Source organism: Myotis yumanensis, unplaced genomic scaffold (genome assembly GCF_028538775.1).
Source record: "Myotis yumanensis isolate MYYU_CA2020_CCGP unplaced genomic scaffold, mMyoYum1.0.hap1 SCAF_18, whole genome shotgun sequence".
NCBI classification, from domain to species: domain Eukaryota; kingdom Metazoa; phylum Chordata; class Mammalia; order Chiroptera; family Vespertilionidae; genus Myotis; species Myotis yumanensis.
The window spans coordinates 17,166,812-17,184,320 of NW_027223769.1; the positions used below are offsets into that span (position 1 = coordinate 17,166,812).

A 17,509-nucleotide genomic window follows, 5' to 3' on the forward strand; every position below is an offset into this window, starting at 1 on the left:
CTAGTGGGGAACCTGCAGCAGGCAGCTGATCAATGTTGATGTTTCTCTCTCATCGACATTTCTATCTCTCCCTCTCCCTTTCTTTCTTCCTAAAATCAATAAAAACATTTTTTTTTAATTAGTACAATGAAAAATTCCTCACTAATAATTTTTATACTGATTATATGTCAAAATAATGGCATTTTGGACAAATTGCATTAAATTAATTAGTCAAATGAATTTTACCTGTTTTGTTTTTACTTTTTAAAGTGTGACTACCAGCAAAATTTAAATTATTTACTAGTATGTGGCTCACATTAGATGTTGGACAACACTGCTATTTACTATTCCCTCCTGCTAAAAACACTAATGGGGAAGGAGAAAGGGTAACACCCCAAAGAGATGAAGTGGCATGGGATTGGGGGGGATGAAAAGCAACATGTCTGGACTTGGAAAGTGAAGTTGGCAGAAATGACTGATATTTTCAGAATAGGGCAGTCTACTAATGGTTACAGGTTTCTTTTTGGGGTGATCAAAATTTGGAATTAGATAAAGGTGACAGTTGCATAACCTTATGAATATACTAAAAACCACTGAATTGTAAGCTTTAAAGGGTAAATTTCATGATATGAGAAGTATATTTCAATGAAAAGTAACACACAAAGATGAATAGGGCAGTCTAAAATCTACAGCATCTGCTATAATAGAAGACCCCTGAATATTTTCCGGAAAACTTACTGCTTTCAGCTGATCTATATGCATAGCTTGTAGGGGCAAGGGGAAGGTTGAGGGTGAGTAACTAAGAAAAAGCGGGGGGGCTCTTATATGTTTTGACTAAAAGTAGGTGGACAAGAGTTCACCTTCACTAGAAATCAGACCTGGAGAAAGAGGAGCTTGGGAACTGACAAACATGTGTAGGGCATGGATAGACCTCTTACAAGGCATATAACAGGGACTCAGGCATATGGTATCTTGAGCTAATGGGGCAGGGTGACTCTTCTCTGATATCTGAATCATTTTGATTATCAGGAACAACTGATTAATTAAAATCAAAATGTGAACTTCTATCTATGAGGTCTGGGTTAGAACCTCCCTTGCATAATCCAAAGGGAATACCCTGCCCATCAGGCATTCTCCATGTCTAGCCTGGTGTTGGTTCCCCAGCAGCAACCTGAGGTGGGGCTTCCTCTCCGGAGGCAACAGCACATCAGGTCCTTTTCTTTGTGCCCAGTGTCAGAGTTGAATTAGAACATCTTTAGAAACCAGCTCCAACCAAAGTACCCCGCTCATTAACTCACTCAGCTTCTCTCTGCCCCATCCTGGGCTGGGTGCTGGGAGTAGAGTACTCTTTGTTAGAACGATTTTGAAGTCATGAAGATTCCTTTTTCTGGTGAAGGAGGAAGCAGGGAGCAGTTTTGCTCACACTCGGTTCCCTGGGGCTATGGGACATTGGGACAATATCATCATCAGATTTATTATTTGCCAAGTCCAGAGAAGGAGGAGGAAACAGAGAGGTAAGAGGACCGTGGCACACTTCCTGTTTTCTGCAAGAAGCCAGAATTCCCACCTGAACGTAGGCTCACCACAAGCGAAGGGGAGGGGTGAGCACAGCTTCCCCAGTCCCATAACGCACCAAGGAGGGACCTGGATTGGTCATTTATCTCCCAGGGACTGGCCCCACAAGAATCATCTCAGCTGACCAGCCAAGGTCACATTGCACAGAGGTCACTGGCTGAGCATCTATGATTGGCACCAAGTAAGGCACTGCAGGTACAGTGTTGATTCCTGTCCTTGGTGAGGGAGAGCTCTGATGGAGACCTGCACCAGGTGTCAAGGGCACGGCTACAGGAGAGAGCAGGGAGGATTACACAGCTAATCACACACTCAAGAATGTTGCAGGTGACTAAATTAGGCTCTGAGAAGTTAATTAAGCTGCCCCAGGTCACAGAAAGCTAGAAAGCCAGAACTCACTGACTTCAAAGGCCATGCCCTTTCTGCTGTGCTAGATCACTTCTCACCCTGGAGGACAGTATGCACGCCCCACAGGCCCTAGTTCCATGCAGCATGCATGTATTTGTTCAATGCATGTTCATTGAGTATCTCCTGCATGCCAGCAGCTGTGTCAGAACTGAGTGAAATAGTCCAAGTAGTCTAGGGTGGAAGGGGCCACAGATACTTATCAGATAAATAAATGTATATTTAATTTCAAGGTGAGAAACATGCTATGAAAGTAACAAATGAGATAAGGAGATTGACAATAATAGCTGAAGATATAAAGCCTGGAAACCAGGGAACATCTGCTCAAGAAGGTAATATTTCAACTAGTAGTATTTCAACTGTCCAGTGATGTTGCCACCACAGCACATTTGACAATGTCTGACATTTTGGGGTTATCACACCTGGGGGATGGGGGGATGCTGTCAGCATTTAGTGAGTAGAGGCCCTGTTTGACAATGCACAGAACAGCCCCAACAACAAAGAATTTTTTGGTCTGAAATGTTAATGGTGTCAAGACTGAGAAATCCTGGTTAAGACTAAGATATGAAGGTGAAGAAGAAACCGGTCCTGTTAAGGGGCTCCACCCCTCTTCAAGCATTCCAGGTAAAAGGAACAGCATGTGCTAAGGCAGTGGTTCTCAACTTTGGCTGCACATTAGAATCACCTGGGAATCTTTTTAAAATCCTGAGTTCTGGGCCTCATCCTCCAGAAATTCTGGGTTTTTTTGTTATGGGGTGGGGCCACAACATTAGTAACAAAGAAACAGAATTTCCGGAGGATGAGGCCCAGAAATCAGGATTTTAAAAAGGTTCTCAGGTGATTCTAATGTGCAGCCAAGGTTGAGAACCACTGTGAAACACCAACACCCAAGTCACATGTCTTAGATCAGGTGAACTTGAGATCTGGGAGTGGACACCTAAGCATCAATATGTTTTGAAAGGCGCTCAGGTGATTCTAATGCACAGTGATGGTTGACATCCACCAGACTCTAGGTGCTGCCCCAAGGTAGGGACCTCTGTGTGCATGGTGGCCCACAGTGGGCTGAGAAGCCTCACCTTTGTGCATTACCAAAGGCACTCTCGTTCCTCTTCATTTAACATTCTGTCTCTGCTTTTTCAGGGGTTGGCTGAATTCTGTCTGTCAAAACAATGAGCTGCTCCTAGTCTTGGGTGTTCTTGTGTTACCTGCAGTTCCAGACCTTTTGTTCTGAAACTCGCTTGTTTATCGCAATATCAGTCTCCTGGGGAAGCCCCAGGGCTCCTGTCTCTTCTATCCCTTTAGGGATAGAATATTTGCAATCTCCTTTGTGAACTTTGTTTCCAAACAACTCCCAGCATCCTCTGCCTCCGTGTACTCAAAGTGGAAGAAAAATACATTCAGACCTGTGTATTCTTTAAGATCCAGCTCAATTCCTACTTCCTTTTATTATTATTGGGCTCCCATCATGTAACTGGCACTTGGCTATATCATGATCAATGAGAATGATATGGCCCCTGAGGTAGGGAGCTCAAACTCTAGGGCAGGGTGTCTCAACCTCAGCACTATTGACATTTGAGATGAGGTAATTATTTGAGGGGCTATCCTGTGCACTGAAGGGTGCTTAGCAGCATCCATGGCTTCTGTGCACGAGATGCTAGCAGCCTGTTTCTATGGCCCCAATTAGGACAACCAAAAATATCTGGCTGGTGTGGCTCAGTTGGTTGGAGCATTGTCCTGTGCACTGAGGGGTGGCTGGTTCAATTCCTAGTCAGGACACATACCCAGGTGGCGGGTTCGATTCCCAGCCTAGGGTACATGTGGGAGACAACTGATTGATGTTTCTCACATGGATATTTCTCTCTTTCTCTCCCTCTGTGTGTGTGTATCTTTAGGCATTGCTAAAATGTCCCCTGGGAGGCAAAATTGCTCCCAGTCATGAACCACTGCTTTAAGAGGAAGGAGACATTAAACAAATACTCATAAAGGATGATAAAGGTGATGAAAGAGGCGTAAAAAAGAGAGATCTAATTTAACTTGGCAGGAACAAAGAAATAAGAGCTCATAATGGGGACTGCCTGTTCCAGCCCAGAAAATAGCTGGTATTATTTCCATCATGATACTCTCTCTGATTACTGTAATGTCTTTTGTCTTCTCCAATATCTTACAGCAGCATTCACCAATTGTGTACTATTCAGCCAGGCATAGTGTTAAGCATTTGGCATGCCTTATTTCATTTTATCCTCATAACTACCCCTATAACCATAACTGGCACCCCAAACCATTGAAGATTCGCTATATAAGTAAATTGCCTTTTTAATCAATAGCTTTGCATATTAGGCTTGTAAAATAACTAGAACGAAAGCTGAGCCACGCATGGCTTCTACTTTTTCTTTATCCCTTGGACAATAGGCTCTTACTTCATCAATTACCACATACTTTTGGTCCTGACAATGCCTTCAGCTTTAATTTCACCTCATTCATTGCAGTCTGGTTTGTACTGCTCAGCCCAAGATGGCACACAATGTTAAATCTGAATCAACATCTCAAAGGAATGTCAAGTAACTAAAAATGGTCCAGAGGACACTGAGCAGAATGATAAAAATTCTGGAAACCAGGTCACGAGAGGGATGAGAATGTTTAGTTCAAAGCACATTTATATGATGCAGTCTTTTCATTTTTCAAGGGCCATCTTACAAAAGAGTGCTTTCTTTATATTAGGTGACTTCCAAGGGCAGAATTAATGCATCGATAATTGTCAGGGAGGCCTATTTGGGCCTAATATAAGGAAGGAATTTACAACTATTAACATTGTATAAAAGTGGAATGATTTCCCTGAAGAGGTAGTGAGCTTTGCATCATTGGTGTTATTTTTAAAAACCCACTAGATAAAATGGATAATCCTGGAAAGGGTGTTCAGGCATTGGGTTGCAATAAAGTTCATCAATGACTATGTAGACCCCAAAGTGGCAGAAGGAGATGTTCTTTCCCCCTCACCACTTTCCCCCCCAATATCACAACTGACCTGTAACAAGTGGAGTGGGCCAGGGGAGATCCGTTGTATGAGGCCAGGCCCTGCCTGGGGAACAGGATGAAGTGAAACCCTAACCCCTGCACCATTGTCCCAGCGATGTTCCCCTAAGATGACTTTCTGGTTATTTCTGTGTGAACACAAACTTCTTAAGGCTCATTATCAAAGCTTCTCTCAAACTTTAAGTGGAAAAAGGTGTGGGTGTTGAGTGGGAGAATTCTGAGGAAGTAATCCCCTCCATATTCCAGGGCTTATTATAATTATGCTCAATATCCTCTTTCCAGAGTTGAGGGCTTTTTAAGCAACCTCATCTTTTGACTCTCTGGCTGCCACCCCCATGCTGCTCTGTTTGGCTAGGAATGGAAGGTACCATCTAAGATGGCCCTTTATGTGTGTTATTTCATTCCATCCTGGCAACATTCCCAGTGAGATCTATATAATGATTATGTCCATTTTACAGAGAAGGAACCTGAGGTTCCGATAGGTTAATTGCCCTAGGTTAGAAAGCTAGTAAGTGGCAAGGCAGGAGCTGGTAGCCTGATTAGTCATTGTCTTTACTGTGTGGTCTTAATCCCTGCACCTTCCTTCCCACCCTGAATGACAGAAGCCAGACCTGCACTTAGATGCACATATGTTACAGCTTTGTTTCCAGAGAGGAACAGAGCTTTTTTTGTCTTTTTTTAAATATATTTTATTGATTTTTCACAGAGAGGAAGGGAGAGGGATAGAGAGTTAGAAACATCGATGAGAGAGAAACATCGATCAGCTGCCTCCTGCACATCTCCCACTGGGGATGTGCCCCCAACCCAGGTACATGCCCTTGACCGGAATCGAACCAGGGACCTTTCATTCCGCAGGCCGACGCTCTATCCACTGAGCCAAACCGGTTTCGGCGAGTTTTGGTTTTGTTTCTAATCCCCTTCTTGATGCCCAGGTTTGGTTTGACTCTGAAGGTCACGAGACCTCAGTAGACATGAATCTTTAGAAATAGGTTTAATTGAAACCCAGATCCCTTTTCAGTGTTTCAGTTGACCCATAAAAGTGGAATTTGGGTTCTGTTTGATCTAAGACAGTGTTGGGCACTGCCTCAGATTAAAATGAATCTGGCCCAGTCCCTGGACCTTGAGTCCTCTGTACATAAAGGGCACTCAACCCAATGTTCCTAATGCTGCTGTTCTTGAGTTTTAGGATTGTTTTTCAGTGGACACATCTCTTCTCAATGCCCTGTTTATGGCACTAGGTCCATGGGAGCTGGCAATTCTGAACACAGAGGAAGGATCTCATGATTTGGGCAGCGTGCAAGGGGGCCAGGGAGCACCAGTGTTGCATAGAGTGAATCCTAGGTTAAAGAGGAGATGCCACGTTGCGATGATAGTGGGTGGGATGGAAGCCCCAAGGGTCCCTGGGTCATCCAAGCCAGAGATGTTCCCCATTCCACTCTATCGCTGCACTAGACTTCCTCGTGCTTCCTGCTTAGCTTGCCCCCATCTTGTCCTCTTTGGCACCTGGGTTTACTCTCCTTCCCAGGCATCAGCTTATCTCCGTTTGGTTCAGTACAACTGAACCATCTATCTATTAACCTGATGTCTGTGGCCTTGCTCAAAACCACTGCCTGTACCATGTCCTACCATATATACATATATTGACACCCTATGATCTAATCTGATCCCAAACTCTGAGGGCCCAGCATTGAACCCCAAAATTGGGAAGGCAGGGGATGGGGTGAAGGCGCAGCATCTAGGAAGGGTTCATCCTTAGGAGCATGAACAGGGGATTAAAAACTCCATGGGGTTTAGATACTGATATAAACAAATGGACATGGAAGCTTCAGTCATGAGGGTGTAGACAGGATAATCTTTGATCAATTTTTGAGATTAGAACTTGTTTGTACCAGGGACCCTTCTGAAAACCTCAAGTTTTACCTTCTCAGCAGGTCTTGATCTGTCTTAAAGGTAGTAATATATCTTAGTACAGTGCCTGGATAGCATACAACTTTGAATAGTTAATAGGTGTCCAGAACTTTCCTAGAAACTTGGGGGATATAAGGGAAGTATATAACACAAGGACCTTTGCACACAAGAAATTTGGACTTTATATGGGTGAGTGACTATAGTAGGGATTTATATATAGGGGAGTGGGATTGGTTAGCTTTATATTTTAGTAAAGTACTTGTCTGGCTACCAAATGAGGATGAAGAAATGAGAGTCAAGGGTAACAACCAAGACCCTATTACAATAGTCCAAATGAGAAACAAGGAAGCTTTGAACAAAGGGAGTAGCTTCAGTAATAAAAAGGAGGAGAGAATCCTGGCTGGTGTTGCTCTGTGGTTAGAGTGTCAGCCCACACACAGAAGGGTCTGCGGTTCAATTTGCAGTCAAGGACATGTACCTGGGTTGCAGGTTTGATCGCTGCCCTGGTTGGGACAGGTGCAGGAGGCAACCAATGGATGTTTCTCTCTCACATTTATGTTTCTCTCTCTCTCTCTCTCTCTCTCTCTCTCTCTCTCTCTCTCCCTCCCTCCCTCCCTCCCTTCCTTCCTCCCTCCTTCCCCTCTTTCTAAAAATCAGTGGGGAAAAATATTCTCAGGTGAGGATTAACAAAAAAAAAAAAAAAAAAAGAAGGAGGGGAGAGGTTCAAAGGTAGGGAAAGGTCACTGAGTTATGAATAAATGACTGGTTGGATGAGGCAATAAAGAAGAGAGTCAAGAACTCTCAAGCTTGCGATCTGGACTAACTGAGCGGAGGATTCAAAGATGGCTGTGGCATCTCTGACTTGGGCAGATGAGGTGGACGGTATTAGTGTCATCAACAAGGTAGAGAGCACTGGACCAATGGCAGAATTTAAGGGAAAGTTAGAGAGTGCAGTCTGGGACATGTGGACCCTGGGACATCCAGGAAGCAGTGGGTAGGTGGTCCAGAGTGCAGGCAACAAGTCTGGGCGAGGCATTAGAAATTGATCATCACCAGAACACAGGAGGCAGGAGATGCCATACCTGGAAACAAGAGTGCTGCACAAGAGTGTGAGAAATGTAAACATATCCTAAAGGAAAACACAGAGGATTGGGGCAGAGTGGGGGGAGAGATAGGGAATACTGGCATCAGGAGGGTAGACAGCAGATCAACCAATGAAGAAATCATCAGTAAGGGATAAAAAGAACCTGTAGAAAGTGGCTGGCGTAAAGAAGTGGAAGGAGGGATGAGAAAGAAATAGAATAGACAGAATTGGGGGGAAAGGTGAGAACCAGGAAAGTTAAGAAAAGAAAGAGGATTAGGAGGAAGGATAACCTTGTCTTCGAAATTCCAAGTTTAAAGTTTCATCCTGAAATCCCAGAAATATGAGTCAGAGGTCAAAAGAGTATCAGGTATACAAAACTTCAGATCTGCTGGTCCTCATGCAGATACCTCAGGAGTAGGAGGCATTTAAATGGTAGAGAATGTGGCAAAATAAGGGGGCTAAGAACAGAGCCACCTTGGGGATGGGTAGGAAGAAGAACCTGGATAATCAAGAGACAAAGAAGTGGGAGAAACACGTGGAAATGCAATCTCCTGAAAGGCAAAGGAGGCCATGTCAGGAAGGAAAATACGGTCAGCAGTGCCGAGGTGGCAGTCACACTCTGGTGGCTAGGAGGGTGCAGTGACCCCTGGGAGAGCAGTTGCAGCTGCCTGCTGGGAGCAGAGGATGTTCTGTTTGTGCCACATTCTGGGTAAGCAGAAGCACACTTAGAACCAAGTCATCACAAAGCCCTGTGCAGAGCAAGCCAACAATTTAGTCACGACAGAACAATGGGCCTGGACAGCTCAGCCAAGTCACTCTGCCCTTTCTACATAGGTGGCCTTAGCAAAAAGAACCAGCAGAAATAAGTACCTAAGGAAGTGGGCAGATTGGGACAATGACCACTGAGTTTTGTCCAGCCAGTGACGAAAAATGGGGGAGAACACGTCAGTGGCTTGGTTCATTTACTCAGGGCTCACGCATTCATTAATGCTATTTTGGGACTACTGTGCTCAGAGCCTGTGAAGAGGGACATGGTCATAAAAAAGACCTGGTCCCTGCCTTCAAATAGTGTACAATATATAGGGGGCGTCCTTCATTCCATGAGAATTTTCCCAACCAAAAAACTGAAACTCACAGACACAGACGACAGTATGGCAGTTACTAGAAGGACAGTGGGAAGAGGGGTAGTAAAAGGTAAAGGGGACCACATATATGGTGACGGAAGATGATTTGACTTTGGGTGGTAGGCACACAATGCAATATACAGATCATGTATCATAGAAATGTATACTTGAAACCTATATAACCAATATCACCCCGATAAATTTAATTTTAAAAAATACCCCATCTAAAATGCCTAATAAAATCACCATTCAAACTTTTACAAAATTACCCGGGTTAACAACACCTTTTTATGATTCTCTGCGAAGAACTAAGGTAAAGCTTAAACTGAATGAAAAAAAAAAGAGGATATGTACTCATTTAAAAAAATTCTGATAGACTAGATTATAGGCTTACTATGGACTGTATTGATTATTTATTATATACTTCAAGGACCTCTTCCCTTGCAACATTAACCATCACTTTGCTGCTTATGTTTCTCCAGTCTTTTTCTCCAAATTAACCAATGTCTCCTTCTTTATTTCCACCTGCCCATGACTTTCCACTGGCACTGCCCCCTTACTGCCCTCAAAATCAAACCTGAAGTGAAACTCACCATATGGCATAACTCAGATCATCATTCCTGCCCCTGTCCACAGCACTTCTATTTTATCTCCTCTCACCTACATCTCATCCAATCGCCAAGTTCTGTATCAGCAAAGTCTATGCACATAATACAGGGTAGGGCAAAAGTAGGTCTACAGTTGTTTACATGGAAAATAATGTAATAATTAATAAATAAAATACAAGAATAAATTATATTTTGCATACTCACAACTGTAAAACTACTTTTGCTTCACTCTGTATATGTTCAACATGTACTTGCCCATTGCACGAACACATTTTATATCCTGGACACCTTTATAGGCTACCAGTAACCATGGATATGACACTAATAATTACAGTGGTTAAGAACATGCCTTTGGGTGGCAGATGGGTCTGATTTGGGTTTAGTCCCATCTCTCCTACTTACTAGTTCAGTGACTTTAGACACATAGTTTCTTTTTTAAAAAAGTATATATTTATTGATTTAAGAGAGGAAGGAAGGGGGAGAAAGAGATAGAAACATCAATGATGAGAGAGAATCATTGATTGGCACTCCTGCATGCCCCCTACTGGGGATGGAGCCCGAAACCTGGGCATGTGCCTTGACCAGGAATTGAACCATGACCTCCTGGTTCATAGGTCGATGCTCAACCACTGAGCCACGTTGGTTGGGCAGACACATAGTTTCTTCATTCACAAGTATGCAACTTCTTAGGGTTGTGAGAGTCAAATATAAAATGTATGTAATAGAGATGTTATTTCTCTCATCCCGTAGTCCACTGTAAATGTTCATCCATTTCAATAATCTAACGTAAAACTCAAAGTACACCAGCCCTAGCCAGTTTGGCTCAGTGGATAGAGTGTCAGCCCCTCGGACTGAAAGGTGCCAGGTTTGATTCCGGTCAAGGGCACATACTACAATTGCAGGCTTGGGGTGCATGCCAGAAGCAACTAATCCATGTGTCTCTCTCATATCGATGTTTCTCTCTGTGTTTCTCCCCCTCCCTTCCACTCTCTCTCTCTCAAAAAAATAAAAAATTAAAAAATCCAAGGGACACCAAATCACAAGCTGATGTCAACAGTATTAATTTTAGTACCTTATTTAGACTTTTAATAAGCTTCAGTAGGAGTCACCACCCACCTAGGACCCTTTGTTTGCAACATAAAAAAAGGACCTTCATGTGGAATCTTACTGAACAACATAAACTGATGAACAAAATAGATCCAGAGACATAAAAGCATAGAACAGACTGCAGAATCTCAGAGGGAAGGTGAGGGAGTGTGGGTGGGTGGGAAGAGATCAACCAAAGAATTTGTATGCAGCCGTAACCGGTTTGGCTCAGTGGATAGAGCGTCGGCCTGCGGACTCAAGGGTCCCAGGTTCGATTCCGGCCAAGGGCATGTACCTTGGTTGCGGGCACATCCCCAGTGGGGAGTATGCAGGAGGCAGCTGGTCGATGTTTCTCTCTCATCGATGTTTCTAACTCTCTATCCCTCTCCCTTTCTCTCTGTGAAAAATCAATAAAATATATATTAAAAAAAGAATTTGTATGCATCAGACAATAGGGTGGTGAAGGCCTGGGGTGAGGGGCGGTGGTGGGGCTAGAAGGGGTCAATACGGAAAAAGGGGGACATGTAATACTTTTAATAATAAAGACTTAATTTTTTTAAAAAGGACCTCCATCATTGCACCCAGTTTTGAAAATTTCAATTAAAAATTATCCAACTCAACAAGTTTTAATGAGTGCTAGCTGTGTGCGTAGGAGTTGCTTGACCAATTATCCTGAAAGACCGTATTTCCCCTTGTTAATTCCTAAGGCGGTCCCTCTTTTGTCAAGCTTTCCCCAGCCCCCACACAGGAACAGTGCCCACCCTTGAGCTTCACCACACTTTGGGAATGCTCCTGGAGGTGCCCTCTGTACCCCATGGCTCGGCTATGGCCGAAACCCTCCCCTTGGACTGTGATGCCCTCCAAGTGTGTGCCCTGTTCACTGTCGATGCCAAAGCAGAAGTTAATACTCGTGGGTGAGAAAGAATGAAGGGACCAGGACGAAAGGGCAGAGGGTGGCAAATCAAAGTTCATCTTTGCATCTCCTACCAAGTGACCTCACTGCCTCCAGATCTGCTTCAATGATAAAGCCACGTGACCCTTGGGGGACTTCCCTTGATGCTGCACGTCACGTGGCCTCCTCCTCTTCCTGCTCATCTTCCCTACTCCAGGACCAATAATCCTTGGAAACTTTCCCAATAAATCTCTTTCATGCTATAGGGGGTCAGAACAGGCTTCCCCAAAATGCTTCCCCACTTTAGCACGTGAATTATTTTGAGCTGAAGGCAATCAAGATTCCGCAGGCTCACAAGAAACTGTTACCTCTCCCTTAAAGAATTTTCATTAGGGGCCTTGCCCATAATAAGAATTGTCACCAAAAATAATGTTTTATGACCTATCCACAGAACAGGGAAATTACTAATTACTGAACATCCACTATACTTATCGTCCTGGAATGACCCTCCTCCCCTCGGAAGCCTCCAAGGCACCCTACCTGACCCTTAGCTCAAAATGTCATATATACTTTATTTTAGGCTTCTGTCCCTGAACCTCCTATGTATGTGGGGTTCCCATATGTACAATGTAAATTTGTTTACTTTCTCTTGTAAATCTGTCTCATGTAGAGTTGATCATTAGGCCAGGCAAAGGAACGATGAGCAGTAGAGGGGGGTTTCTTCCCCACAACACAAATCCTCCTCTTGAACGCTGCCCCTGAAGAACCCAGCCTAAGGCAAGCCTGTCACACTTCAAAGTTTTTTCCACTGTATTGTGCCTGAGATGCTATTGCAATCATGTGGGCCTGCTCATCATTAATTTTAGAGTCATTTTATTTCACTTTAAAATATATTTTTATTCATTTCAGAGAGGAAGGGAGAGGGAGAGAGAGATAGAAACATCAATGATGAGAGAGAATCACTGATCGGCTGCCTCCTGCAGTCCCCACACTGGGGATTGAGCTCACATCCTGGGCTTATGGCCTGACCAGGAATCAAACCGTGACCTCCTGGTTCATAGGTTAATGCTCAACCACTGGTCTACACTGGTCGGGCCAATTTTAGAGTCATTTTAAAAATTAAATGGCCCCTATAGCTTCAGGTATCTTGAAGACAAATACGTGTTCAAACACGCTGTGCTTGCTTATTTCTTCTTTATACTATAATTACATGTTTCTGAGACAAAAGACCTTTGAATATCTTAGAAAAATGAAATAAAGAACTCAAAGAAAAGAAAGTTTTTTTTTTTTAACTTGTCCTCGTAATTGTCCTACAACTGGGTCCATAGATAAATGGACTTTATCTTTTTAATGTGATTCCTTTTAAAATAATTAGCTAGTCAGAGAGAGACAAATACGATATGATTTCACTTATATATGGAATCTAATGAGCAAAAAATACAAACAGACTCAGAGAATAGACTGACAGCCATCAGAGTGGAGGCAGGTTGGGGGGCTGGGTGAAAAAGATGAAGGGACTAAGCAAAAAAACCCCAAAACACCTTATACGCAGTGGTTCTCAACCTTCCTAATGCCGCGACCCTTTAATACAGTTCCTCATGTTGTGGTGACCCCCAATTTCATTGTTACAAATTGAACATAATTAAAGCATAGTGATTAATCACAAAAACATTATGTAATTATATATGTGTTTTCCGATAGTCTTAGGCGACCCCTGTGAAAGGGTCGTTCGACGCCCAAGGGGATCTCCACCCACAGGTTGAGAACCCCTGCTTTATAGACTCAAATAATAGTATGGTGATTACCAGAGGGAAAGGGAGGTGGGGGGAGGTAGAAGAAGTAAAAGGGGGACAAATGGTGAGGAAGAATTCTTGACTTTGGATGATGAACACACCAAACAATATACAGTGGTGCATTAGAGAATTGTACACCTGAAACCTATATAATTTTATTAACCAATGTCACCCCAATACATTCAATAAAATTATTTAAAAGAAAATATATATATATTATCATTTAAGTACTATAACTACATTAGAGAAATTTTAGGGAAAATATCTAGGGGAAAAAGCATTCAAGTACCCTAATCCAACCATTACAAATTATTTCCTTCCAGTGTTTGGTGGTGGTTGTGTGTGTGTGCTTTAATTCATATGACATGGTTGCAGTCTTGCTCAAACACCTGGATCTCCTGCATGTTTTTCTTTAGCCCAGTTTTCCATGGTATAACACAGTCCTGTGGTTGTCATTTTTAAATAGTACCCATTTTTCTACCTAGAGGATATACTATAATTTGTCACCATTTGTATTGCTTTTGCTATTTCTCTGTTGCAAATAAGACTGTGCTGGACAACTTTGTGAATCTGACAGTTTGGCATTTACCCTTTTTATGTATTTCAGATTATCCCTGTAAAAGAAATTTCCAAATCTTAAATTATCAAATAAAGAAACAATATTTATGTGCATTGACACATTTCTCCCAGTCACTAAAACGTTTACCAATTTGTAAGCCATCCTGAAATAAAGTGTATTCAAAGTTATGGTGACTTATTTTTTAATAAGTTCGGAGCTAACTAAACGAATTCATTTTAAATTTCTCCATTTAGTATAAAGATCTTGAAACTTTGAGAATTATATTAAACCTATGGTACTCCTCATGACAAAAACACTTCAAAGGGACGTTTCAATCCCCCTAAAACGAGTGGGGAATGTGGTGGCTCACGGGCAGTATAAAGCCCAAGAAATCATTTGATCTGGCCCTGCCAAAGCATTAGAGATGAGTTAATTAAATGTTTGATGAAATACAGCAGGCTGATTTTTAAGTTGAGAATTTTGTATGGCCCACAAATGACGTTATAAATATCCAAATGGCCCTTGGCAGAAAAAATGTTCCCCACCCCTGCCCTAAAATGTATGTACTTCCTTTACTAATTCTCCGTTTTCTAATTGTTAAGCATTTCATTGAGGGATTAGTCATTGGGCTTGAGCTGCCTAATTGAATCAGTCATTTTCCAAACCACTAAACACAAGTCAGGACATTTCAGTGTGCATTTTGTGAGCATTTGTGCTTGCCTACATCTGCAAAAGTAGAGGGTAAAGAACATTGACAAGATAATGAAGCGGAGAGAATTCCTGTTTTCTCTGTTACTTTGAAGTTTGCCTGAGGGTATCCTAAGGTTTAGAGTTCTTATTTATTCGCCTCGGAAGTGCTGCTCCCTGAAACTGATCTCCCCAGAATATCTGGACCTCCAGGAGGTCATGTCCCATTAGTGTCAACCACAGCATTGCTATTACTTTTTTAACAAGCTTAATTGCTGTCTTCTTTCACACAAGTGGAAAAGTACAACAAACAAATTCGACCTGGAATTATTCTGAAGACCCTGGGTACTTGCTACTGCGCACAGAATGGAAGGACAGCCCATCCAGGGATTGCTAGTGAAAATGTAGAAAACGCAGCCAGTTTTCTAGATGCATGATTCCAGGTGATACCGGACATTTGTGTAGGTAAACATCCCGTTGATCCACCGAGTTTTCTACCTTTGAATTGTCTGGGGTTTTTGTTTTGTTTTGTTTTGTTTTTGAAGAAACTTGTTTTCCGCCACACTTCAAATCTCCAAGTGCCAACTTGCGTTTCATGTTAAGGGAGAATTTCTTAAAAGACAATATAGACAAGCCACTTTAGAGTCTATTTCTCTGTGAATTGGGGAAAACCCCTATTTCAGTGGTTCTCAACCTCCTGGTCCTTTAAATTACAGTTCCTCATGTTGTGACCCAACCATAAAATTATTTTCGTTGCTACTTCATAACTGTAATGTTGCTACTGTTATGAATCGTAATGTAAATATCTGATATGCAGGATGGTCTTAGGCGACCCTTGTGAAAGGGTCGTTCGACCGCCAAAGGGGTCTCCACCCACAGGTTGAGAACCGCTCCTCTGCTTGCTTCCATCCACACGCTGTGTCTGCCTTCACCCCCAGCTGGTGTAGCCGCAGGGTGTGGGGTGATGACATCCCAGCAAATAATTCTGTAGCTAATGTTCATTCTTGGCAGGGTTTTTTCTGGGTTAGGATAATGCTGGGCAATCCCACTTAAAGCCCTATGCAAACTCAAACTTCACAACCAAACAAACCAGTTTTACAAACCGCAGGGATTTAATTCGGACTCACACTTGCAGCCGAAAAAGAAAAGACAAAAGAAGAAAAAAGCTGGCAGCCCAGCTAACAAGCAACTGCCTTCTGGACACACTGCCAGCTTAATCCAATTGAGAAACGTTAGCAGTCTAATGACAAGTATGAAGACAAACCCTTAGATGAGACAAGGTTCTTGACAGCAGCCCATCTAACTGCAAAGTTGCAAGCCTTGGTAAATCCATTCTATACTGGGGTGGGCAAAAGTAGGTTTACAGTTGTTTGTATGGGAAAAAAAAAACAGGCAGATTGTGATTATTACAATATCATTATTAACTCAAAAGAATGTCCCAATGCAACTGTAAACTTACTTTTGCCCACCCCTGTATTCAAAAGAAAATAAACAAAAAACAAAACAACACAGCAAAGCTAAGGAATAAAAGCCAAAGTCTAGAGCACAGCCAAACATTAATCTCAGAGCAAAATTCTGTTTAAGCCTAAAGAATCCTAGGGGACTTTCCTGGATACAATGAAACATGAAATACCATAGGTTTGCTGATTAATATTTATCCTGGGAAATTAACAAAATCATGGCTTAGATGCACTTCACCTTCCCCGACCCTCTATGGAGTATTCCTCCTGAAGAAAGCAAACCAAAAACAGTGTAGCGAAAACCACTTGGAGATGTATTTTATTTACTCCACACCAAACAATTTGTCTTTAAACCGAATCTGAAAATGTCTCTTTAAGGCAAAGCAAGTACCAGATTCTGCCCTGAGTGAGAATTGCAGTGTCACCCACTTACCTGTGATTAGCACAGCCTTTTGGTCCACAGGTAACAACTCTTGGCCAGATAAGTAATACAGGAGGAAGCATGACAGGGAGAACAGGATCAAACTCCAGAAGAGGGACAGGCTTAACAGGCAAGCCCCTCCCCAGAGGGCCGCCAGGCAGACCCCCTTTCCCCCCACCTGTCCTGGACTCTTGAGTTTGCAAAGAACTAGTCCCCCCAGGGCTGCCGTGACAGCTAGGCAGAGCCACGCCGTCTCAGAGGAGAAAGTGCTCATTCTCAGAGACTCCGCTGCACCTTTTTGCGCTCAGGACAAGTGGAGAAAGGCTGGCTGGAGGCAGCCTGGGTTATATGAACGGAGAGCCAAGAAGGGAGGGGGGGGGGGAGGGAGGGAAAGCCCTGACACATTTTGAATGAGCCTGGATTAATCATACTCATACAGACACGTATTTCCTCGTGGGTAATTTAAACCAGCATACAGTTGGATATAAATGCCAGAGCACTTGCTATTTGATTGCTCCCCCTACACCCACTGCGTGCATGACATCTACACGTTCACACCCACAACAAATACGCATTCGTTTTTTTAATGATCTCTGGAGAGATAGCTAGTTGGATAATTATTGACAAAATTCAGTCTGAATGGTGAATTACAAAACCTCTAGCTCCTAGAAAAATACGCTTCTTTAGGAGCCTGCGATGTGTCTGTCCAGCTCTTTTCCTGACGTGTGTGTGTGTGTGTGTGTGTGAGAGAGAGAGAGAGAGAGAGAGAGAGAGAGAGAGAGAGAGAATAAATCCAGACAACCAGTGAAGTTTGGAAAATGGACCCTGGAAGGGAAAGGTATCACTGATTTTGTCCATGTCCCTGCCATCTCCCACCTGAGTCAGGCTGAAGGGTGGACGG

The 17,509-nt window shown here is 42.9% G+C and overlaps 1 protein-coding gene across 1 annotated transcript in view; it reads right to left on the reverse strand.

Annotated features, from left to right (window-relative positions):
• Positions 1-16,939, reverse strand: part of HSD17B2 (hydroxysteroid 17-beta dehydrogenase 2) — a 57,562-nt gene extending 40,623 nt beyond the window's left edge. The window contains exon 1 of the mRNA XM_070398506.1: positions 16,621-16,939. Coding sequence (XP_070254607.1) covers positions 16,621-16,882 — 262 coding nt within the window. The 5' untranslated portion in view covers positions 16,883-16,939. The remainder of the gene's footprint in view (positions 1-16,620) is intronic.
• Between the last annotated feature and the right edge of the window lie 570 nt (positions 16,940-17,509).